Genomic DNA, 25,663 nt, shown 5'->3' with positions numbered 1-25,663 from the left:
ATGACAGGAGGATCACTTGAGGCCTGGGCAACATAGCAGACCCTGTCTCTACAAAAAATAAACAAATAAAAAAATTGTGTTGCTCTATGATACTTAGAGAGAGAGAGAGAGAGAAAGAGACAGAGAGGGGGACAGTGAAAGGAAAGGAAAAGGGCAGGGGAGGGGCAGAAGGGAAGGGGGAAGGGAAGGGGGAAGGGAAGGGGGAAGGGAAGGGGGAAGGGAAGGGGGAAGGGAAGGGGGAAGGAAAGGAAAGGGGAAAGGAAAGTGAAGGGGGAAGGGAAGGGGGGAAGAGAAGGGGGTAGGGAAGGGGCAAGGGAAGGGAAAAGGAAAGGAAAGGGAAGGGGAAATGAAACAGAAGAGGGAAGGGAAGGGGGAAGGGAAGGGGAAGGGAAGGGGAAGGGAAGGTGGTAGGGAAGGGGGAAGGGAAGGGGAAAGGAAAGGGAAGGGGAAAGGGAAGGGAAGGGGTAAGAGAAATTCGAAGGGGGAAGGGGGAAGGGAAATGCGAAGGGGGAAGGGAAGGGAGAAAGGGGAAGGAGGAAGGGAAAGGGGAAGGAAAGAGAAGGGAAGGGAAGAGGAAGTGAAGGGAGAAGGGAAGTGAAGGGAGAAGGGAAGGGAGAAGGGAAGGGAAGGGAGAAGGGAAGGGAAGGGAGAAGGAAAGGGAAGGGAGAAGGAAAGGGAAGGGGGACGGGAAAGGGAGAAGGAAAGGGAAGGGGGAACGGAAAGGAGGAGGGAAGGGAAAGGAGGAGAGAAAGGAAGGGAGGGGAAGGAAGAAATTGATTTAAAAATGTGGTCGTATGCACTTGTAGTTCTAGCTACTGCTGAGGCTGAGGCAGGAGGATTGCTTGAGCCCAGGAGTTCAAGGCTGCAGGACCATACCACTGCACTTCAGCCTGGGCAACAGAATGAGACCTTGTCTCTAAAAAATAATGAATTAAACATAAACATAAAAGGCAAAACAATAAGCTTTTAGAAGATAAAGAAGAAAAGCAAAAGAATACCTTCATGGCTTTGGGATAGGCCAAGTTTTTTTTAACAGGATGCAAGAAACACTGACCACAGAGGAAAACACTGATAAAATCAGACTACTACTACTATTTAATGACTTATGTTCCTCAAAGACATGACTAAGGGTGCAAAGACAACCACAAACATACACTACAGTTTACCCTTGAATAACAAGGGTTTCAGCTAAATAGCACCACTTATATGTGATTTTTTTTTTCTTCTTTCTTTTTTTTTGATACTGAGTCTCGCTCTGTTGCCCAGGTTGGAGTGCAGTGGTACGAACTTAGTTCACTGCACCCTCTGCCTCCCAGGTTCAAGTGATTCTCATGTATCAGCCTCCCGAGTAGCAGGAATTACAGGCATGCACCACCACTCCGGGCTAATTTTTGTATTTTTAGTAGAGATGGGGTTTCACCATGTTGGTCAGGCTGGTCTTGAACTCCTGACCTCAAGCAATCCACCTGCCTTGGCCTCCTAAAGTGTTGGGATTACAGGCGTGAGCCAAATTTTTTTCAATAAGTATACTGGAAACTTTTGGGGGGACTTACAACAATTTCAGAAAACTCACAGATGAACCATATAGCCTAAAAAATTAGAAAACGTTAGAAAATAATTAAAAATAATTAGAAAAAGTTAAGTGTTCATGAATGCATAAAATATATGTAGATAGCTAGTCTAAGTTATCATTTACTGCCATAAAATGTACATAAGTCTGTTATAAAAAAGTTAAAATTTATCCAAACATATGCACACCCTTGCAGACTGTACATGATGCCATTCACAGTTGGGAAAAATCTAAACAAATGTAAAGACAGAGTATTAAATCATAACTGCGTAAGATTAACCATAGTACATACTACACTACCACAATAATTTCTTAGCCGCCTCCTCTTGCTATTGCAGTGAGCTCAGGTATCTGCCTACAACACGGCCTGATGCCAGTCCTCTCCATCTGAGCAGGTCATTACACCAATCAATTGCGTTTCACAGTCAAAAGTGATCCTTGGCCGGGCGCGGTGGCTCACGCCTGTAATCCCAACACTTTGGGAGGCTGAGACGGGTGGATCACAAGGTCAGGAGATCAAGACCATCCTGGCCAACACAGTGAAACCCCGTCTCTACCAAAAATACAAAAAATTAGCCGGGCGTGTGGTGGGCGCCTGTAGTCCCAGCTGCTCCGGAGGCTGAGGCAGGAGAATGGCGTGAACCCAGGAGGCGGAGCTTGCAGTGAGCCGAGATCGCGCCACTGCACTCCAGCCTGGGCGACAGAGCAAGACTCTGTCTCAAAAAAAAAAAAGAGTAGGGTATCAGTAATGAAGATTTTGGGAAGTCAAAAGTTATACATGGATTTTGATCTACACAGAGAAGTTGGTTCCCCAAGCCCTGCATTGTTGAAGAGTCAACTGTATGTGATTCCAATTACACAGTAAAATACAGGCAAAACTAACGCACACAGTTAGAGGACAGAATAGTTGTTACCCTGGGACAGAGGGAGGGGTCCTGACTGGAAGGGGGATGAAGTTGGGGGTCCTGGTCATCTATCTCTTGTCTTGGGTAGTGTGGTGACAAGGGGTGTTTATTCTGTAATCAAGTATATATTTTTCTGTATAAATGTTATACTTCAACAAAAAAGTTTCTTAACAAGATTTCAGCATATACTATGAAATCTCTGAACTTTCCAAGGATGGTTTAGGAAACGACTTCCCCACCCTCTCTGGATATGTGAGTAAATCCAGGCGTATGTATCAAGAGGACCAGGGAGATTTTCTTGCTAGTCCGGTAGCCTGACTTCCAAGGTTAGGTGTGCTGTGACCTGGGGTACTGTGTTATACTGGGGTAGAAGCAGAGACAGGTGCTGGCCACTGCTGCTCTCCCTGGATCAACTTCCTGTTCTGCACTCGGCCTCACTGACTGCAGGCTAGTCCCGCCCGGAGACGACATCCTGCTCATAAAGCAAAACCTGTCAGGCTTGGAAGGAGGAGCCTCTGCCTGTGTGACTGCTCCACCTCACACTCCTCTGTCTTTCCAAGTTCTGGTGCTCGATTGCCAGGGGTGCTAGAAAAACATGAAGTCTAGCAGGAACACGTCCCTAATCTCGGTACACTGTTGGCCTGGGATTCTGACCTATACCTTAAACCTACCTTCCCTCAGCCTTTACACACTGAAGCTCTCCGAGGTGTTCAAAGCCAGCAGCAAAAATGTTGCTGTCTGGCGGTACAATGGCTCACACCTGTAATCCCAGCACTTTGGGAGGCTGAGGCAGACAGATCATGAGGTCAGTAGTCTCAGACCAGCCTGGCCAACATGGTGAAACCCTGTCTGTACTAAAAATACAAAAATTAGCCGGGCGTGGTGGTACGCACCTGTAATCCCAGCTACTCAGGAGGCTGAGGGAGGCGAATCATTTGAACCCGGGAGGCGGAGCTTGCAGTGAGCCGAGACAGCGCCACTGCACTCCAGCCTGGCGACAGAGCAAGACTCCGTCTTAAAAAAAAAAAGAAAGAAAGAAAGAAAAAGAAAAAACCTGCTGCTGTCATGGCTTTTGAAATCACAAGCTAGAGCCTCAGTATAAAAATGAGGTGCAGTTCACCAAATGGGAGCTGTTGTGTTAGGGTCTTGATTGGCCTGTTGTTGAATTATGCTCAAGTCCTGTCAGCCCAGGGCTTCTGACATCCTCAGGCTCTGAGACCAAGGCCTAGCAAAGCCACACTGGGTTAAGAAATCACTGGTTTCAACACAGCACGAAAGCTGATGAAATGGGCCCTGCCACGACCACTGAGATCTTCGGCGAGGAAAGCAGCCAGGCTCACTGCGCCACGTGAGTACTGCTTTTACACTGGGTCTGTTTTTTAAATGTCTGTACTCTGACTTAACCTCTCAGCAGTCCTGGAAGAAGCTGGTCCAACTGTTCCTGTAAAACTCCCTCAACAGGAATCCTCTGGACACGCAGAGCAGAAGGCAGCCACAGCCATCCTCTGCTGGAGCTCAGGCCGGCCTGGACCCCTCTAAGATCTCTGGAGAAAAACCTCACAGATTCCCAGCACCTGAACTCGCTGCTTGCATCCTGCTGGGGACTTGGGCAGTGGAAGAAGCGAGAATCCCAAGCACGGTGACGAGTGGGCACCAACCTGTCACTCACGAAAGCACCAGGACCGTCTGATAGAGACAGCTGTCAATCTTACTTACCAAGATCCACAAAAAGATGCTTCTCTCCCACGTTATTCTTCACAACTAGAAACGAAAGGTCAGGACTGCTTTGCTCAGCTGACCCCAGCATCTCCAGTTTCTCTGAATTCAATGTCCAGCTTTCCCCTGTAGCCTTCTCTGTGAAAGAAAATCCTTGTCTTGCAGGTGCTTCCAAAAAATGGGGAAATCCGTGGCCTGTTGTCTCTGAAGCGCTATCATCATCTTCACTGCCAAGCAAGTCAAGAGCAGGCTGCAAAATTTTTCTCAAAAAATTACCTGAGGAAAAAAGCTGTTATGATTCACCCGATTCTTCTTTTCCACACACCATATCTTAAGGTCTAGCCATGAATCCACACATGACAATTTTATACAGAAAACCATTTTTTAATTTCTGGTTTCAAAACCAAGTTGCTATAAATTGTTACACGCCAGTCCTGTGACTTCCTTCCTTTTGTGAAATCGTTTGCCTTTTCAAGTCCATTGACTTGGGAGCCTGGTGTCAGATGTAAACAAATCATCTTAGAAGGGAAAGTTCATTTGAGAAGATGTGTCAATGCTGCCAGTAGGGGCCTGAGCCTAAGAGGCTGTCATCCAGAAAACACTACTTATTAACACATACTGGGACATTCAATGATTAAAGAATGAAGGGCCTCATGCCCTTAAGGGATCATAAAAATAATAATAATGAAGAATGAAGGTTTATATAAGGAAACTGCTGCTCAGCTAACAGACAGAAGCACTGAGGAAATCTCAGGGAGTCGGGGTGCTGGCAAATTTCTCAAGAGCTTATTTTCTCTCCTTTACCTGCCACGACATGCCCCTGCAAACCCTGGCTTTCACAGCCGTCAGCCCCCAGGCTGCTGCTCCTACCTCTGCCTCAAACTGGACACAAAATGGACTACGGCCTCGGAGCTAACATCCACAACAAAAGCAATTCGATACATTTACTGTACTTCAACATTTATTCTAAGAACTCTGAGTAACAGTAGTCCTATCTGTACCATGAAAAGTTGGTAAGAAAATCCAGAACTTCTTCGAACTCTCACATTTTACACCATGAAATCAAATAATTTGGCTATTAAGTTGCTTCACGTATACCAATACTTAAGAAATGCAATATTGTAAGAAAAATTTAATTTTAATCTGTAGAACTGTTATTGTTTAGATTCATTCTTCACTTTATTTACCAGAAAGGCTTGGGTCCTTACATTATAACAAATGCATGCTCTAAATTCAAAATTTTCTTTCTTCACATTAGATTTTATTACTTGCCTACTCAGCCAGCTGTGGTGGCTCATGCCTGTAATCCCAGCATTTTGGGAGGCTGAGGTGGGCGGATCACTTGAGGTCAAGAGTTCGAGACCAGCCTGGCCAACATAGTGAAACCCCGTCTCTACTAAAAATATAAAAATAAGTTGGACGTGGTGCTGGACACCTGTAATCCCAGCTACTTGGAGGCTGAGGCAAGAGAACTGCTTGAACCTGGGAGGAGGAGGTTGCAGTGAGTCAAGATCATGCCACTGCACTCCAGCCTAGGTGACAGAGTGAGACTCTGTCTCACAAAAAAACAAAAACAAAACAACAAAAAAAATTACTTCCCTACTCAAAGAAACAAATCCAATTTCTTACAAAGCACTAAATGTCAAAATCAAAGCAAAAGCATTTGGTCTCGCAATGATATGCTGGTATGGGATGGATTCCTTCTGGAATGAGGGAGAGAAAGTAAACACCAAGTGGAAAGAAATCACAACACATCAAAGGACAACAAAGCAATCTAAACCCAAACTGATAAAGCTAATTTTCCTGAAAACTTAACATTGCAGTTACTTGACCCCACACAACAAGAGAAGAGAGTGCACGGTTGCAGAAACGGAGGCAATGGCAGTGCTGGGGAGGCCACAGGCCTTGGAACCCTGGCATGGAGCAACCATGGCCAGGACCATGACATGAGGCCTGTCACCAGCATCAATGCTAACACATTGGCCCCAGCAAACCACACTGCTTTCTACTTCCCTTCCAGGATCTTATTGCTCCCAACCCTCATGAGGACAGGAACTATCTTATTTGCTGGAAATAACTCAAAAGACTAGTCAGTCAGAAATTTGAGGTATGACAGCAAACTGGCAGAAGAGTAGTTTTAGGCAGATCAAGAGCTAGGATCTCTTACATTTAACTGAATTCTCTTCTCTGAAAGGCTGACAACAGCAACTAGAAATGTCATCCAAAGATACACTAAGGGAAGAAAAAAGGGAAAATTCTGAATTACTTCATATTCTCTGCACCTCTGGCTCTGGCAGCTCCTAATTCTAGGGCAAAGGGGCTGAGGTGACAGCCCAGTTACCAGGCCTGATCACATCTCTCCAGCCACACTAGACCATTCACTGTCCCCCATTATTAGCCACACACTCTTATCTCCATAGCTTTGCTTATGCTGTTCTGACTGTAAAGCCTTTCTTACCTTTGACTATACAATGAAATCTGACTGAAAGCCCAGATGAATGCCATCTGCTTTCAGAAGATACCTGTAGCAAAAACTGCTGGTACCTCACAAATTTCTATTCTCTCCTTCCTGAGCAAGAGATTCTCAGCTTTCGGCCTGTGGCTAGTAGTCATAGAGCAGACGATGACCAGTAAACAGCAAGCAAAGAAATAGCCTGTTTGGTGCTCTGCCTCCACACCCTGACAGCAGTGCCTCCTCACTATTCACGCATTCATTCGAAAGGGATTTATTCAGATACGACTGAGCAAGAAGGCCACACACTGCAGAAAGGCAGCAAGCACGGGGGCTGGAGTCAGAGAAGCTCAGTTTCTGTTTTGGCTTTGCCATCTGCCAGCTCTGTGACTTTGGTCAAATCTAAACCTTAACATTCCCCAGCTGCTTAACAGGAATAACAGCAGCACTTACCTTTTGGAGTTGCTATAAGCAGTAAACAAGAACATGAAATTAAGAAATTAGCACAATGCCTGGCACATGTAACTGCTTAAAAGCCTTGGTTGTGCAGCCTTAGGACAAGTCCCTAAAGGTATTTATTAATACCTTCTGGATGAATGCACGAACAGTAAGGAGGACCAGGTGAACAGACCACATCGTGTTAGACAGCCGCATCAGCAAGTGCAGAGGCCCAAGCACTACAGAAAATGTGGCCCATGATAGGAGCTGAATGAAAAGGGCAGGGTGGCGGGAGATGAGGCTGCCAACTTGTATTTACTATTGTTGTTGTTATTCTTATATTAATAATATTAGTAATATTATTGATAATGATATTTTTATTATGGGCTAAGCTCTGGAAATACAAAAGTAAGAAACAGTCCCTGCCCTAGAGAAACATTAAGTAGAATAGAGGAGATGACAAAGAAAACAGGAAATGACCATAGGAAGTGGTAAATGCTTTGACACAATAACTCTGGACATTCTCTGCAACCCAGAGGAACACTAATCTAAGTAAGGCCTAGGGTTTCAGACGTGACAGAAACAGCTTCTCACACAGTTTGATGGCGACAGAGTCCTAACAGGCCAGGGGCTCATCCCTGTAATCCCAGCACTTTGGGAGGCCGAGGCGGGCAGACCACAAGGTCAGGGGATCAAGACCATCCTGGCTAACATGGTGAAACTCCATCTCTACTAAAAATACAAAAAATTAGCTGAGTATGGTGGCATACGCTTGTGGTCCCAGCTACTCGGGAGGCTAAGGCAGGAGAATCACTTGAACCCAGGTGGCAGAGGTTGCACTGAACTAAGAACGTGCCACTGTACTCCAGCCTGGGCAACAGAGCGAGACTCCGTCTCAAAAAAAAAAGTCTCACTTTCACCGTTCTCCGAGCCTCGAAGTTCATTCTTTAGGTTTGGATGGGTGAGTGTGTTTCTCACAGGATTAGGGAGAGAGACCGAGATGGAACGTCCAGCTGAGCTAACAGGAAACAGGCAGGTGATGAGAGCCTTATGAAAACAGCAGGCTGGGTTTCTGTGGCCACCTTCCCCTAAGCCAGAAATCAGGTTCTTGACTTTCATGCCAGTGCTTTAGTGACTACGTCCACACCTTTTATTGTAGGTGGCTGTGAAACTCTAAGACACTAGTAGCTCTGAACCGAATTACCTGTTACCTGAGCTTCAGTCAATCATCTGCTGTTTGGACCCTTGCCCTATCCCTGCTTTGATAAGCTCTCAGGATTTGGCTTCTGCTCAGACCTCCATTATGGAGTTCCCATTCTACCTGTGTTTCTCCTTTGGACTGACTTAATGTTTAACACCTGGGCCTACATCTCTAAATGCCCAGGCCTGAGATAAGTAATCTAGTTTCACTTTCAGACTTGTACCTCTAGAATTATCCCAACCCTGAAGCTCTGCCTGGAACAATAAACAAGTCATCTTTGATACGACCTGGGACCGAAGCCCCAAAGCAAGGCCGAAGCAAAGGTCAGAAATCCAGAAGCAACATTGCAGATAAGGCTTGAAATGGAAAGGCCTCTCATGAACTTTCCAGGAAACTGAAATAAATCCTGTTGGAGCAGAAACCACTATCTGGACATGGATAGCCATCCCAGTATCTATGATTAGAGATGCAAATACCAAAGAAGTCCTGAATAGGCTGATATGTCTAGAAAAGAAAGCAGGTCTAAAGCTAAAGGAACATCTTGAAAACATGAAGAAACACATTGCCTTTTTTTTTTTTTTTTTTTTTGAGACAGGGTCTCACTCTGTTGTCTAGGCTGGAGTGCAGTGGTGTCATCTTGGCTCACTGCAACCTCTGCCTCCTGGGTTCAAGCAATCCTTGTGCCTCAGCATCCCGAGTAGCTGGGACTACAGGCATGCACCATCATGCCCGGCTAATTAGTAGAGACAGGGTTTTGCCAGCTTGGCCAGGCTGGTCTCAAACTCCTAGCCTCAAGTGATGCACCCAGCTTGGCCTCCCAAAGTGCTGGAATTGCAGGCGTGAGCCACTGCACTCAGCCCACATCACATTTTTTAGGATAAGTTAATGACCATAAAAGTTGATATGTATGCACAAAATTTTAAGAGGAACAAGAGCATATGAGTTTTGAATACAACTCCATGGTTTTTAAAAAGCAGTATACTTACCAACATGAATATTATCTTTAAATGCCACATCATGGAGCTGAAATATTAAATGCCGGCTGAATTTCTCATCAGTGCTAGAATCCAAGTTCAAAACATCTTCAGCTGAGCAATTAACACCATATAACTCTCGAAGCGCTTTACACACATACTAAAAACACAAGTAAAATGCAAATAATTTATATTTTTTGTCTTAAAATTTTTCTATGAGCAAATAAGCATCTCTTTAAATATAATCTATGAGTTAAAAAGTCATTAATTTCTGATCAGGCACAGTGGCTCATGCCTGTAATCCCAGCACTTTGGGAGGCCAAGGCGGGCAGATTATTTGAAGTCAGAAGTTTGAGACCAGCCTAGCCAACACGGTAAAACCCAATCTCTGCTAAAAACACAAAAATTAGCCAGGCGTGGTGGCGGGTGTCTGTAAATCCCAGCTACTCAGGAGGCTGAGGCAGGAAGATCACTTGAACCCAGGAGGCAGAGGTTGCAGTCAGCCAAGATGGTGCCACTGCACTCCAGTCTGGGTGACAGAGAGAGACTCTGTCTCCAAAAAAAAAAAAAAAAAAAAGTCATTAATTTATTTTGTAATGGTTTTATTTACCAGAAAGTGTCTAATTCATACCGAGCCTGAATTCAGCTCTAAGAATACAGCCTCTGAGACTACATGGCACGGAGCAAGAAGGCCATGCACAGTAGAAAGGCAGCAAGCACGGGGCTGGAGTCAGAGACAGCTCAGTGTCCGTTTGGGCTTTGCCATCTGCCAGCTCTATGACTTTGGTCAAATCTAAACCTTAACATTTCCCAGCTGCTAAACCGGAATAACAATAGCAGCTACCTTTTGGAGTTGCTGTAAGGAACAAACAAGAAAATGAAATTTTTAGCACAGTGCCTGGCACATGTAACTGCTTAAAAGTTTTGGTTGTGCAGTCTTAGGACAAGTCCCTAAAGCTTCAATCTTCTCATTTGCAAAATGAAGCTACTAAGAACTACCATGCAATATTATCTTGACATGAGCAAAAATGTTTATGAACTGCCGTCACTTTGGATACCTAAAAGTTAGGCCACAAATTGTATTTTTAATAATGTTTGGGCATTCTTACAACACCACACTCCCCTCATGCTCTCTGGCTTTACTCTTCTGTAAATTCTCACTTTCTCAGAAAGGGCTTCCTTGATTTCCCTCTCTACATCAAATTCCCCCTATATACTCTTTCTCTCTTTATAGACTTACACAGCTACAATTTTAGGTTCATTTATGTGATTAGTTTGACATGTTTTATCTATATTACAGAGGCTCTTCCTCCATATTTGTTCTCTCCCTCTGTAGAAACAGAATCCCGATTTTTAGCTAGATTGGAGGCCATCCAGAACAAAGACTACATTTCCCAGGCTCCTCTACAGCAGGGTGTGGCCACTAAGTCGGCCAATGGGATGTGAGAAGGAAAGTATGCCATTTCTAAGTGATCCTCTAACAGGCAAAGGGCATGCCCTCCCCTTCTCCATTTGTACTGTCTAGAATGCAGACACAGTGGTATGAGCCATCCTGGACAATGGAAGAAGGGCAACATCTTAGGGACAGCAAAGCAACAAGCCTAGTCCCTAACAGTACAGAGCCACATTAGATATTACTTGGGGGAGAAACAGGTTTCTGTCTTGTTTAAGCCACTATTATGGCAGCTAAATCTATCCTAATTTATTATCCTCCATTAGACTACAAAGTGTATGCCATCAGAAATTATGTCTCTTTGACTTACCACTTGATAATCCTAGTGCCTAGGCACAGTGCCTGACACTTAGTAGAGACTAAAAACTGATGAATGAAGTTGACTTCTGTACTTTTGGAGCCACAGAGAATAAATTCAGTGACACTTTAGGTAGGACAAGTAATCATACACTCCTAAATTCTCTTTCCCAAGATTAACTTTAATTAAAACTTTAAGTTACTTAAATAATTAAATTATAAAATCCAGGAGTTAAACTTACATGATTGGATAATGTTGCCCTGAAACGTGGTCCTAATAAAATACATTAGCACCAGAATTCATTCTAACTGGGGAGAAGTGGCTTATTGAAATGTGCCAGTTTAGCTACTGAACCAAAGGGTATTTTACATTATCACTAATTATTATTAACCATCTGCTAAATTAACATAATAGCTAACCTAATTATGCCTCCTCACAGTAAGACTCAAAGGAAAAAGTACTTACTAGATTATAAACTTATTGCATACAAAGTAACCAATAAATGAAATTAATTTCAATGCAATCATTATAAAAAGCATTATATTAAGTAATCCAATGAGAACAGTTCTATCAACATGGTAAACATGTTAAATAAAACTGCTGTATAATTTTGAACTTAGATTTATACAGTTTCTTCCAACAGTTTTGCTGATGCAAAAGATTAGCTACTCAAGACTCATTTGGAAAAAGTGGTATAAAGAATAAGGAGAAAAAAATTCTAAACATCTACATAGTCTTTGCCATACCAGTGTTTATTAATAGTGTTACAAATGAAATTTCCTCCAGTGTTCATTAGAAATATTTCTAGTTTCTAATGCAATGTGGTACTTCTTTGTTAATATGTAATGTTAAGTGGCAGTGAAAATATCTGAATCGAGGTTCCTTGTAGCCCACGGAGAAACTACACAAGAAATCTTACTTTAGACTTTAGAAGAAAGTCAATATTTATGAATTATTAAAAACATAATTAGGCCAGGCACCATGGCTCACGCCTATAATCCCAGCACTTTGGGAGGACGAGATGGGTGTATCACTTGAGGCCAGGAGTTCAAGACCAGCCTGGTCAACATGGCAAAACCCTGTCTCTACTAAAAATACAAAAATTAGCCAGGTATGGTGGCACACACCTGTAATTCCAGCTACCCGGGAGGCTGAGGCAGGAGAATTGCTTGAACCTGGGAGGCAGAGATTGCAGTGAGCTGAGATTATACCACTGCACCCCAGCCTGGGTGACAGAGAGAGACTCTGTCTCAAAAATAATAATAATAATGATAATAATGATTAGGTTAAAAATTAAACAGAATTTACCAGCTGTAATGAAATAAGCATCTAAATTTATTTTTAAGGGTTCAATGGCTATTTTAAGAAAAACATAATTTGGGGGTTTTTTGGGGGGAGGTGGGGGAATTTATATATATTTATTCTGCTTCAAAGCCAGGATAAGGCTAATATTCTGTATATTTTTTAAATAGCATTCACATACATTTTCAAAAAGATTTAAAATCAAGCATGTAGAGGTCCAACAGAGAATACTAGCAGATACTCTTTATCAAAAACATTTTAATTTGGATATATTTTAAAAGTTATAAAATGGATAATCTATAACATTATTATTCAGTTAACATTTAAAAGAAAAACAGCTAGTCAATAAGTGTCAGCACCTACACTTAGGCTGAAGAATAGTCAGTACAATTTTAACACAACTTCCTGTGATACAATCTGAAAATTTTTTTGAAATAATCCTAATAGAACTTAGCTGCACAGGTCCATGCTATTCCTTTTATTAGTAACTTCCTGGTTGACACAGCTAAATCAAAAATAAAGAGCTACAATATTTTTCTCTTAGTTAAAAACAGTGATAACTATATTTATAGACAAGGTTTTACCAATACTGGTTGTAGGGCCTTGAATAGGAATTCGTTTCGTCTGGGCCTTAATTTCCTCATTTCGAAAAGGACAAGATAAGATGATTTCCAAAATTCCTACAAGCTCCAAAAATCTGATACTGTTTGTAGTCAGTGTTCTTGAGGTTCATCTCAGTACCCAATTTTTACAGTAAAAATTATTTTGCCTGGCTTTTACCAAAGTCAGCTATTTGTAATGGAATTCAGAGAATTAATATATAATTTTAATATATAGAAAACTTCCAAACTGACATCTTTTTCAAAGCATTTTTTTTTACCAGACAGTAAAATCGCAAACTATATGAACATAAATTGAACTTTCCTTCCTTTTCACAGTTTACTCATAGAAGTAATATTAAAAAATCAAAGTCAAAAGGAACAGTAGCAAGAAAAAGAAGAGATACAGAACTTACATATTATGTAGGTTGAATTCACTGAATGAATAAGCCAATGAAGAGCTGAATAGATAGAAATAAGGAAAACTTGAGTCGGCCATTTACCTCGATGAGTAATGCAACCATCTTTTTCCCATCAGCTCCTGGGTTGGCAGGTTTGTTAAATTCCAAATCAAAATAAAGCTTGCACACAGCATTTTCAGGAATAACTTCATAGCAGTGTAAGAGATTTTTTCTAAATTGAATAATTCAAGATTGTTAAATTGATATCTTATACCTTTATTGATTGATTGACTGAGACTGAGTCAGCTCTGTTGCCCAGGCTGGAGTGCAGTGGTGTTATCTCAGCTCACTGCAACCTCCTCCTCCTGGGTTCAAGCGATTCTCCTACCTCAGGCTCCCGAGTAGCTGGGACTACAGGCACGTGCCACCACACTTGATTAATTTTTGCATTTTTAGTAGAAACAGGGTTTACGCCAAGTTGGCCAGACTGATCTTGAACTCCTGGCTTCAGGTGATCCACCTGCCTCAGCCTCCCAAAGTGCTGGGATTACAGGTGTAAGCCACTATGCCCAGCCTCTATCTTATTCCTTTTAAATCGTGGCAGTTTATCTTACATTGCAAATACTGTGTTAACTGTGCTTTCACTACATACAAGTATGAAATAAGAACATGATAAAGTGAACTGTTCACCATAGGTTTATGGCTCATCGTATCAAGGGTTTCCATCAAGCAAAATGCAACAATTATATCCTGTAACATTATTTAACTGGAAAATACAGTCAATCTTACAGTGCTATTTATTTACAGATGAGTTTGATATTGTGTAATACCTCTATATTTGTTTTTAGTGTCACCATGAAACAAATTTTCTTTGAAAAAAAAATGTTCTTTTCAGGATGCCATATTCTTCAGATTCCATTAATTTTCCATGAGAATTTTTAAATTCTGTATTTTCATTGGAAGATAATATTTTAAAAATTGGTTAAAAAATTCTGAATCACCTGACTTTGATAAGCTCTCAAGGCTGTTTGCAGTTACATTCTTTCTGGCATTAAGAGGAATGATTTTGACATGGGTTAAATAGGGAGAGATGCTGACTTAATTTGCAAATGATAATTTGGACTAAAGTTCAGATGGCACCCTATGCAAATTAAGGACTTGTAGTAATTTGAAGAGGGAAAAGTTATGTGAAAATTGTATCATCAGGTGGCACAGGTAGTGGAGGAACTCAACACACACATACACATACACCCATACACATCCTGGAGCAGTCGGTACCATATTTACATTGCAAGATGAGACAGTTTCAGCAAAACATCTGTCACGTTATCCTAATGATTTTCATTCAACTCTAACTGGTGTTGCATGTATATAAACATAAATAAATCCAGTTTCATATTTGAAGCTACTTAGCAACTTTCGAATAAAAGTATTCTAAATCAATATAGGGCATACATAACAATTTACTCTCCTTTTCCATACATTACACAAGTCTGAGAAATACTTGAATACGGCTGGGCATGGTGGCTCACACCTGTAATCCCAGCACTTTGGGAGGCTGAGGCGGGCAGATCATCTGAGGTCAGGAGTTCGAGACAGCCTGACCAATATAAAGAAACCCCGTCTCTACTAAAAATACAAAAATTAGCCAGGCATGGTGGCAGGCACCTGTAATCCCAGCTACTTGGGAGGCTGAGACAGGAGAATCACTCGAACTCAGGAGGCAGATGTTGCAGTGAGCCGAGATCATGCCATTGCACTCCAGCCTGGGCAACAAGAGTGAAACTCCATCTCAAAAATATTTAAAAAATAAAAAAAAAGAAAGAAAAAAAGAGAAATACTTGAGTAGATCACTCAGTTAAAATAAAGCTAATAAGCCAGGTGCAGCGGCTCACACCTGTAATCCCAACACTTTGGGAGGCCGAGGTGGGTGGATTACCTGAGGTCAGGAGTTAGAGACCAGCCTGGTCGACATGGTGAAACCCTATCTCTAAAAACATAAAAATGAGCCGGACATGGTGGCAGACACCTGTAATCCCAGCAACTCGGGAGGCAGAGGCTGCAGTGAGCCAAATCATGGCACTGCACTGCAGTCTGGGCAACAAGAGTGAAATTCTGTCTTAAAAAAATAAAAAAGCTAATAACAATTTAAAATAGTAATAATAAAGTCAAGATAAAGCAGATATTTCTTTATTACTAGGTAAATAACATAAATATTCCTTTGTGATTAATAGTATAATTTAATACCTGTTTGCAAAAGAGAGATTTCAAAACTCCCTTTGAGTACACACATATATTCGTGTACATGCATGACTATGTACGTGCATGACTATTTTCTCCCAGCACCTGGTGAGATACTCAAGCATTGCTATGACAAGAAAACTCCAGATTTCAATTCTGAGAGTAAAGGAGCAACTAATAGTGTGGTCACAAACTGTGGAGGCCAATTCAGCCTGAACTAATTTCACCAAAATTCCTAGGCAAAGGAAATGGAACTCTAGCTTAATGTGTGGTTCTGCTGCATGCCACCTACCTGGATTTATAGTAAAACCAAAATTCAGCATAGGTTGTCACAAGGTAAATACGTTGTCCATCTCCTACTTTGTATTCCAAAGCAAATACGTGAACATCCTAAATAAAATCAAAAAAGATTAGAAAAATTCACAAAATGCAAACCTAAATTCAACTGTAGCTATTGAATGTTCATAAAGAATTTTTCATTCAAGTTTTCAGAAACTGTAATTTGAACATTTGTATTATTAAATACAAGACAAATAGTCACTAGGTTTATGCCATTCAAAATCTAATTATACCTATTTTTTAATCATTCATATAAAAGGTGAAAACAATTAGAATATGCAGACCGAAGAGAAAAAAGAAGAGAAACCACTCTTAAAAATATTACTCATTTGATTTCCTATGATAGTTTTATGAAATTAAACTTATCTTTTAATGATTTGGGCTAAAATTAATTAGTAAATTCCCTAGTACATATAAAAATGTATGTAGGAGACTTTTTTTTTGTTTTTTTGAAACAAGAGTCTTACTCTGTCGCCCAGGCTGGAGTGCAGTGGCACAATCTTGACTCACTGCAACCTCTGCCTCCCAGGTTCAAGCAATTCTCCTGCCTCAGCCTCCCAAGGAGCTGGGATTACAGGCGCCCACCACCATGCCTGATTAATTTTTTGTATTTTTAGTAGAGACAAGGTTTCACCATGCTGGCCAGGCTGGCCTCGAACTCCTCACCTCAAAGTGATCTGCCTGCCTCAGCCTCCTAAAGTGCTAGGATTATGGGCGTGAGCCATCACACCCAGCCGAAACCATTTTTTTAAAGGTTAATTACTGTGATAGTGGTTTAAATATAATTGTCCATGCCTCCTGCCATAAAGTTTCTTCTAATAGAGCAATACATCCACAAGTTCTTTTGTTTCCTCTTAGCTAAAGGTAGCTGGTGAGCATATTTTTCTTTTCATGAGTGAAAAAATCACAGGACTCAGTTACTTAACCCTAACAAAAATCTTTTTGAAATAAATTTTACAGACTGGTGATTAGCAAGTCCAACAAGCATACCCCTATCTATATCTTTTTAAAATTCAAGTTCAGATGAATCTGTCAGTATTTTAATTGCTGCTGCTTGAATTAGGTTTACCCAAAATGACTAAGAAAGGTATTTCTTAAACCATTCTCATGAGATTTGAGGAAGCATATCCTGACTAGAGAAAAGAGGTCCTTCTAAAACTTCCAGCACTTGGAGCTTTTAGACAGCAACAGTGATCAGACTCACAGTACATTTCTGCTATCATATATGCATCTTATCTTTTCTTTCACATTTCTTTATATTCCCCACAGTGCCCAAGAAAAAAAGAATGTGAAATACACATCTGTTGCTTGATTTAGTGATTTTTGTTTTTGAGCACCATGTTCTTTGAAAGGCTGACACTCCTTTCTCCCACTTGCTTAATGTGTTGAAAAAAACATGGTTCCCCGCCCTCTAAGCATAAAGCTTCATTTAAATGTCATTACAATTTTTAAAATCTAATGGGCACTGGACGTGTCATTCTTTTTCATTACTAATATAAATTAAATGGTAAATGATTCACAGGGATATTTTTCCTAAATCACATGCCATTAAGATTCCCATTAAATTCTCTTGGTAGAATACATGGCCTGAAATGAAGACAAATAATAGATTAAAAAAAAAAAAAACAAATTATAATGAAGAAGAAGAAGAAACAAGAGGAGGAAGTGGAAGAGGAGGACAAAGAAGAGGAGGAGGAGGAAATTACTTCTTTACAGCTTTTAACAAAATTAAAAGCTTGAGCTTGTCGATGAAATAGTCTCCAAATGGAGGGTGGTTCCTCTGGCTTGGACAGTCTTGGTCTATACACTGAGGACAATGGTTTCCTCTCATAATGAGATGCTCGTTCTTCAATTTGCTTCAGTTTTTCTTCCCATTTTCTGTTCATTGGTTCAGAAGTACGGAGAGAATAAATCCTATCCCATGTAATATTTCTATCAATTACTACTAAAACAAACAACAAACAAAAAGGCCATTAATTTCTTTATTTAGAATATATTTTGTTTGATAAAGTTTCAAAACTCACTTCCTGACACTTATTTCCTTGTTTATTCTTGGCATGAAGTTTTACCACAGAACGAGAGCAAGGATGGTTATCAGAAATTCTTAGATCCTGGTTCTTCCTCTAACGGTATTATGACCTTGGACAGGTTAATGAAGCTCCCTGAATCTTATTTAATCAACTGAAAAATAGGAATCAATATTATCTTGAGTACTTTATATACTTACCTTGAAGATAGAAAGGTCATAAGACATAAGCAAATGATCTCTAAATTACAAAGCCTCATGTAAATATATGTGTTTTTTGTATCATTATGGTTTTTACTATACCCATTTTATTGTATCACATGCTATGACCTTGTCCACCATTCTTGTGCTATTATTTCTCGGGGTAGAATTCATTTCTAGATACCAACGTACAGCTCTTCGTTCCCTTTTCCTCTGTTTCTGTCCATGTCTTCTCTTCTCTCTCAACACAACTTTTAGTTGGGAATATGAACGGGAATTACAATATTGGCTAGTTTTGGATGTCTATAGTAATGGATGATTTTTCTTTCTATATAATACTTCCATGTCAACCATACCAGAGTAAGGGTGCCAGGCAATAATTTTCCAATTTGGGATTATAATTCATTTACAAAAGAAAAAGAATAGGTTTTTAGAAGAAGAGTGGGAAAACTTTCACTCTAGATTAAAAACAGCCAAATCAGCCACAAACTCCTTGCCACAAACTCCTTGCACCTAAACTCACTCTCATAGTGACCCTCGGCTTGGACATATGACTTGTTTTGGGCCAACATCACATTGACAAAAGTGAAGCAAGCAGAGGTTTAATGAGTGCCTTTGCAGCAGACTTGGTTATCCTAAAATCCTGCCCTGAGATTGCCATGCCATAACTCTAGCCTCATAGAGGATGAAAGTCCACATGGAAAAGAACCAAGGAATTGCAGCCAACAGCCAGCATAAGCAGTCAGATACATGAGTTGGGCCATTCCAGACATCCAGCCATCATCTGAATTCAATGCATTAGTAAGCCTGAGTCCCACAGAGACCTACCAAACTGCCCAGCCAACCCACAGAGCTATAAGAAAAAATAAATTTGGTTGTTTCGTCTTTTTTAAGCCAGTAAGTTTGGGGCTGGCTTTGACATAGAAACAGGTAATTAATAGAGTTCCTCTCTTCATTAATATCATCTTTGCCATAATTTACCTATGTGGAAAATAGATATATTAGGGTTTAAGTGAAATAATATGTACTAAATCATTTAACAGAATACGTTTGTGCTTATTGAGTTGATAAACATCGTCTTGAATTTTAGCAGAAAACTTTGCAGCAACACAAACTCATTGGCAAACGAGTATTTCCTGGAAGGAAAACCAGAATCTCCCTAAAAGATTAAGAGAGGGGGCCAGGCGCGGTGGCTCACGCCTGTAATCCCAGCACTTTGGAGACTGAGCCGGGTGGATCATCAGGTCAGGAGTTCGAGACCAGCCTCGCCAAGATGGTGAAACTCCATCTCTACTAAAAATACAAAAATCAGCTGGGCGTGGTGGTAGGCACCTGTAATTCCAGCTACTTGGGAGGCTGAGGCAAGAGAATAGTTTGAACTGGGAGCGGAGGTGCCAGTGAGCCAAGATCGCACCACTGCACTCCAGCCTGGGTGACAGGGCAAGAATCCATCTCAAAAAAAAAAAGATTAAGAGAGGGTAGGCCGGGCACGGTGGTTCATGCCTGTAATCCCAGCACTTTGGGAGGCAGAGGCGGGCGGATTACCTGAGGTCAGGAGTTTGAGACCAGCCTGACCAATATGGTGAAACCCCGTCTCTACTAAAAATACAAAAATTAGCCAGGCGTGGTGGCGGGCTCCTGTAGTCCCAAATACTTGGGAGGCTGAAACAGGAAAATTGCTTGAACCCAGGAGGCAGAGATTGCAGTGAGCTGAAATTATGACACCGCACTCTAGCCTGGGCAACAGAGCAAGACTCCATCTCAAAAGAAAAGAAAAGAAAAGAAAAGGGCGGGGGTAGAACATCATGACCTTGTTAGAAAAAAAAAAACAAAACGCATATTATCCACAGATTTCAAATCTGACATCAATCATAACAGACCTAAGAAAGATTATTCTCTCAGAGTTCTACCTAATTCACATAAAAATTATAAACTAGGAAACAGAAATATAATTCTAAAGGTACTAACATAAATTTCATAACAGGTATGCTTAGGAAAAATATCAATTCAACTGGATTGAGGAGATGAAGCAATTTTTTAAAAAACTGCTTTGGCCGGGCGCGGTGGCTCACGCCTGTAATCCCAGCACTTTGGGAGGCCAAGACAGGCAGATCACAAGGTCAAGAGATCGAGACCATCCTGGCTAACACGTAAAACCCTGTCTCTAATAAAAATACAAAAAAAATTAGCCGGGCATGGTGGCGGATGCCTGTAGTCCTATCTACTCAGGAAGCTGAGGCAGGGGAATGGCGTGAACCCGGGAGGCGGAGCTTGCAGTGAGCTGAGATAGTGCCACTGCACTCCAGCCTGGGTGACAGAGCGAGACTCTGTCTCAAAAAAAAAAAACAAAAAAAAAACTGCTTTAACTTGTCAATACAAAGTGATATTGCTCCTTATTGCTAGATTCTGAGTATTGAGTTACTCTGATCTGCTTCACATACAGCTAAAAATCTGCTACCCTTAGATAAACCTAATTAAGAAACTGACTTTCTATAATGAAATTTAACTTTTAACAAAGTCCACTGATTATTAGTGAAGAAAATAAATACAGAATGTAATCACATCTGAATTTAGCTAGTATCTAACCGATAACTGACTACAAATGACTATGTGGATGTTCGTACTTAGTGACACTGAAATTTTATCATGAAAAATTGTTTGATTTTGTAAAAATCTTGGTGGGACTGTTGCAGGATGAGCGGCAGACAAAACTCCTCAGACACCAAGTTAAAGAAGGAAGGGGTTTATTCGGCCGGGGACATCGGCAAGACTCCTGTCTTAAGAGCCGAGCTCCCCAGGTGAGCAATTCCTGTCCCTTTTAAGGGCTCACAACTCTAAGGGGGTGCGTGTGAGAGGGTCATGACTGAGCAAGCAGGGGGTACGTGACTGGGGGCTGCATGCACCAGTAATTAGATCGGAACAAAACAAGATAGGGATTTTCACAGTGCTTTTCTATGCAATGTCTGTAATCTATAGAAAACAGAACCAATTAGGTCAGGGGTCGGTCTTTAACTACCAGGCCCAGGGCATGGCGCCGGGCTGTCTGCCTGTGGATTTCATTTCTGCCTTTTAGTTTTTACTTCTTCTTTCTTAGGAGGCAGAAATTGGGCATAAGGCAATATGAGGGGTGGTCTCCTCCCTTAGGACCATGGGAGTATGCCATACATGAACATCATGAAGTCACAATGAAAAAACAGCTTAAGACTCACTGAACTGGGGAAACGATGAGCGTCAACAGAAGAAGAAAGAGAAGTTCAGTACATACCATGCCCCCTTCATGTCTGCACAGTCTGAAAATTTTAACAGCTGGGGTGAGATCAGAAGACAATTGGGGCTCGGTCTAGTCCCAGCAGGAGGGTTGAATTACAAAAAGCCAAGGAAATGGAGAACAGGAAGGCATCTGGCATTCTGGTTTGGGACTATCACATTCCTCATCCCTCCCCTCTGGGGGAATATGTCACCATATTAGAAATGCTTTTAATTCCCGGTGGTGAAAGAGTGTTGTCTTTCTTTTACATAATTTTGTATCAAAGCTCCTTTCCACTCCGGGACTGTAACTGTTTTTGGTAATAGTTTCCAAGTTCCAGAGGAAAACATTTATTGTATTTTAAAAGATTGGGCTCTGCCAGGGCGGGTGCGGTGGCTCACGCCTGTAATCCCAGCACTTTGGGAGGTCCAGGCAGGAGGATCACAAGGTCAGGAGTTCGAGACCAGCCTGGCCAACATGGTGAAACCCCATCTCTACTAAAAAAAAAATAATAAAATAAAATTAAAGATTGGGCTCAGAGAGTTTCTATTATTTACTTCTTAGCATTGCACAGAATGTTTGTTTAACCATGTTTGATTATTTAAGCGTGGTTGATACCGATCTTTCAACCGAAGGTGGCTGAGCTAGAAAAAAGGCTATGTTAGTCCTTTTCAAGTAACTACAGTGGGAGAAGAGGCAGCGGGGATGGAAGGGGTGAGATGACGCTGACCTAAATAGCCCCAGCTTTCCCGTGTTTATGCCCAGACTTGCCCAGCTGTGACACTTGATGGCATGGATCCCAGGAGCAGCTGAAGGAGGGGGCACATGCTTCATATTTACTGGTTTCTGGGGGGACCTGAAGCCAGCCTGGTCATGGTTCTTCCTAGCCTAGTTCTCTCAGTTGCCTTCTTTATCTTTATTCCTCCCTCCTTCCCTCCCTCCCTCCCTCCCTCCCTTCCTTTCCTTCTTTCCTTCCTTCCTTCCTCCCTCCCTTTTTTCTTTTCTTTTCTTTTTCTCTCATCACTGGTCAATTCCTATTCCCCAACTCCAACTTCTCCCTCTACCCTGAGATTAGATTCATCAGTATTTTGTGTTGTCTGCCAATACTCTAGTTCTACGATTTGGTAATATCCTGGTATTTGACAGTATTTTCTTAATATAATCCCTTTTCTAGCCTCTTGGAATGCATTTGTACTATTTCTCCCACTGTTAAAGTATTTATTATAAAGTATGTGATCAAAAAGCATTTACAAAAATATTATTATATAAGTTCACTTTCTGGATGAATAACACCTTAAGAAATTAAGTATAAGTGACTGGATTTTCTTTTTTTCTCCTGCTTCAGTCACTTTGCCTTTCTACGCTTCAGCAAAAGTAACTCATATTTAAATTTCCCCAAATCCTCTTGTAAGGAGTAAGAAAACACACAGTGATATGTTGTGCTTTTTTTTTTTTTCCCAGTTCCTCCTTTCTATCCTCCCCACAGGATCTCCCATCCAAACAGCGTAACTCTGCCAGGCAGACCAATCACCCTTAAAACCATTTTCATCACTTTTCACAGGGATAATGATTCATAGCAACATTCAGCTCACACAGGTAAACCAACGTCATGAAGTCTAAACTCCCCTCCAGAATCTGGCCCTAAATCATTTACCTATTTCATTTCTTACTCTTCCACCATCTCACCAAATGAATTGATAATGACCTCTCCTTTGTCCTGAGCCACTCCAGAAACCTCCCCCAACCCGGCAGACATTTCTCTTACCTGGAATGCCCCACGTTGCCCTTCCCGAATTCTTCCCCTTCCAGGCCCAGATCAAGTTCTGTCACCTCTGGGATACCCCTGTAAAGAGAAATTACTGGCTTCAGTCAGAAGCCACTGCCTCCAGCCTACTGTTTTGCTGTAATTAAAATGTTTGGCTGGGGGCGGTGGCTCATGCCTGTAATCCCAGCACTTTGGGAGGCTGAGGTGGGTGGATCACCTGAGGTCAGGAGTTCAAGACCAGCCTGGCCAACATGGTGAAACCCCATCTGTACTAAAAATACAAAAATTAGCTGGGCCTAGTGGTAGGCACCTGTAATCCCCAGCTACTTGGGAGGCTGAGGCAGGAAAATCATGTGAACCTGGGAGGCAAAGGTTGTAGTGAGCCAAGACTGCACCACTGCACTCCAGCCTGGGCAACAAGGGTGAAACTCTGTCTCAAAAATAAAAGTTCGTAGACTAAGTAAATTAGTATGATTTACAGGAATCCAGAAAACTGCTGCTGATGCTTGCTCATTTTGGCAAGAAAGTTTAGCACAGGAAGGGGTTTGGGTATCACAATGGGATAAGGACTAGTTCAACCACACTAGTCCCCTCTTCGCAAATTACTGCTCTGCAGAGCCACTGTTAGGGTTGGGAGTGGCTCCTATTTCTCAGTTTTATTGAGGCAGAAAAAGACTGTCAAACATTGTGTTCACTCAATTCGGGAGGGATAAAGAAAGGCCTAAGTCGTATTTGTGGGATCTGAGTTTAACTCCTGTGACTCTTTTTTCAGCAAAAGCAAACTACTTAACACTTTTTTTTTTGAGATGGAGTGTTGCTCCGTCACCCAGGCTAGAGCGCAGTGGCACAATCTTGACTCACTGCAACCTCTGCCTCCCGGGTTCAAGCAATTCTCCTGCCTCAACCTCCCAAGTAACTGGGATTACAGGCGCCCACCACTGCACCCGGCTAATTTTTTTAGTTTCTTTTATTTTTACTTTTTGTATTTTTAGTAGAGACGGGGTTTTACCATCTTGGCCAGGCTGGTCTCAAACTCCTGACCTCCTGATCCACCTGCCTCGGCTTCCCAAAGTCCTGGGATTACAGGCATGAGCCACCGCGCCTGGCCTTAAACTCTTTAAATTGTAATTCCTACCCCGAGGGATTGTTGAAAGGATGAAACAAACAAATGTGTTATGAAAATGTAAAAGCATGCAATAAACTCTCAGCAAGTTGTAACGATACATAAAACTAAGTATATTTCTGTGCAGAATATAGTCCCTATAGTCGAATAGGCGCAAGCGTTAGAAATAGGCTCTGCCATGGGGTCCCTGATCTGACTTCTGAATGTCAAGAACCTTTTGAAATCTGATGCAGAATGTCGTGCTCACGTGGTGGAGAATTCTTCTGCGAAAACGATTCACAGTTTGCTTCAGGGTCTAAAATGAGTTCATGACCCAAAATAGGAAGGGGATCAGTACGGCAGTGTATAGCACACCCTTCACGTAACTATTAATAACTCCATCTTAGGAAAAGACTCCATTTTATATTTCATAGGGCATTTGCCAACAAGGATACTATACTTTAATAAACAAGTAAAAAACTAGTCCGCATCCACTCAGGTAAGGACACAAACAAGCGCCCTCTTCCACTGTCAGTTCTCACCCGGACTCTGCCTTCGGCAGCTCCAAACAGTCTTAATTGACGCTGTCTCTGCAGAAGGACCTCTCGGGCCCAAACCAGGCTTCTTCTTCTCTTCTTCACTCCCTCTGGATTGGTTGTTCATCTCTTTGTCCTCTCTCTTTTTTTCCTCGGGATGTTAAATGCTACTTTGTTTGCTGTGGGATGCTTAACATGTAACGTTTATATATGGATTAAGTACACTACTGCGTACGGTTTGTAGTACTGACTGATGCGCGGAGTGGCTTGAGCCCGTGTGTCCAGCATGCGTGGACCTGCTTATTACTAGCCCGGCACCCTGGCGACAGGAGGCTAAGGCTTTTGATTTAGGGAGAGGGACCTGGGGGTAACCCCAAGAAAGGCCTCAGGTCACCGGAGGGGGGACGGAAATTACCGGAGGGCGTCCCGGCCCGCTCCTCTTCTTCTCAGAGCTCACACTGGGCAGCAGGCCTGGCCTTGTCTCCCTTCTAGGTCCCCGTTGGGCCTGGCGCGGTTTCCAAGTCTTCCTCAAATTACCTCCAGAATCCCGCGCTGGGAGCGGAAGCCCGCGGACTCTCAGGAAGACCCAGCTTTCAAATCCGGGGCGGGGGAGCGGGGCCGGGCCTCGGGGGCGGGCCTCGGGGGCGGGCCTCGGGGGGCGGGGCCTGGCGGGCCTCGGGGGGCGGGGCCTGGCGGGCCTCGGGGGGCGGGGCCTCGGGCGCGGGCGCGGGCGCGGGCGCGGGCGCGGGCGCGGGCGCGGGCGCGGGCGCGGGCGCGGGCGCGGGCGCGGGCGCGGGCGCGGGCGCGGGCGCGGGCGCGGGCGCGGGCGCGGGCTGGCGGCTCCTGGGGCCCAGCCCGGCCCTGGGTTCTCGGGCGGGCGGGAGCTGGGGGACGGGC

At 42.5% G+C, this 25,663-nt stretch overlaps 1 protein-coding gene across 48 annotated transcripts in view; it reads right to left on the bottom strand.

Annotated features, from left to right (window-relative positions):
• Window positions 1–25,663, bottom strand: part of PRIMPOL (primase and DNA directed polymerase) — a 43,893-nt gene that overhangs the window by 17,005 nt on the left and 1,225 nt on the right. For 25 of the 48 annotated variants that reach the window (XR_013417397.1, XR_013417398.1, XR_013417399.1 and 22 more), the window contains exons 2-7: window positions 23,129–23,206; window positions 17,596–17,767; window positions 15,843–15,940; window positions 13,412–13,541; window positions 9,269–9,416; window positions 4,192–4,467 (exon numbers count right to left, since the gene is read on the bottom strand). Coding sequence is in view for 33 of the 48 variants with exons in the window: in XM_078002463.1 (XP_077858589.1) it covers window positions 4,192–4,467; window positions 9,269–9,416; window positions 13,412–13,541; window positions 15,843–15,940; window positions 17,596–17,767; window positions 23,129–23,206 (902 nt within the window). In the remaining 15 variants the exon portion in view is untranslated. Of the gene's footprint in view, window positions 1–4,191; window positions 4,468–9,268; window positions 9,417–13,411; window positions 13,542–15,842; window positions 15,941–17,595; window positions 17,835–23,128; window positions 23,207–24,772; window positions 25,351–25,663 lie in introns of those variants that run through there. The other 23 variants (XR_013417403.1, XM_078002465.1, XM_078002470.1 and 20 more) reach the window with 8 other exon arrangements.

This window comes from Macaca mulatta, chromosome 5, assembly GCF_049350105.2.
Source record: "Macaca mulatta isolate MMU2019108-1 chromosome 5, T2T-MMU8v2.0, whole genome shotgun sequence".
Classification (NCBI taxonomy): Eukaryota; Metazoa; Chordata; class Mammalia; order Primates; family Cercopithecidae; genus Macaca; species Macaca mulatta.
Note: the sequence above shows the minus strand (reverse complement) of the source record. Positions and strands in the feature narration are given on the sequence as shown.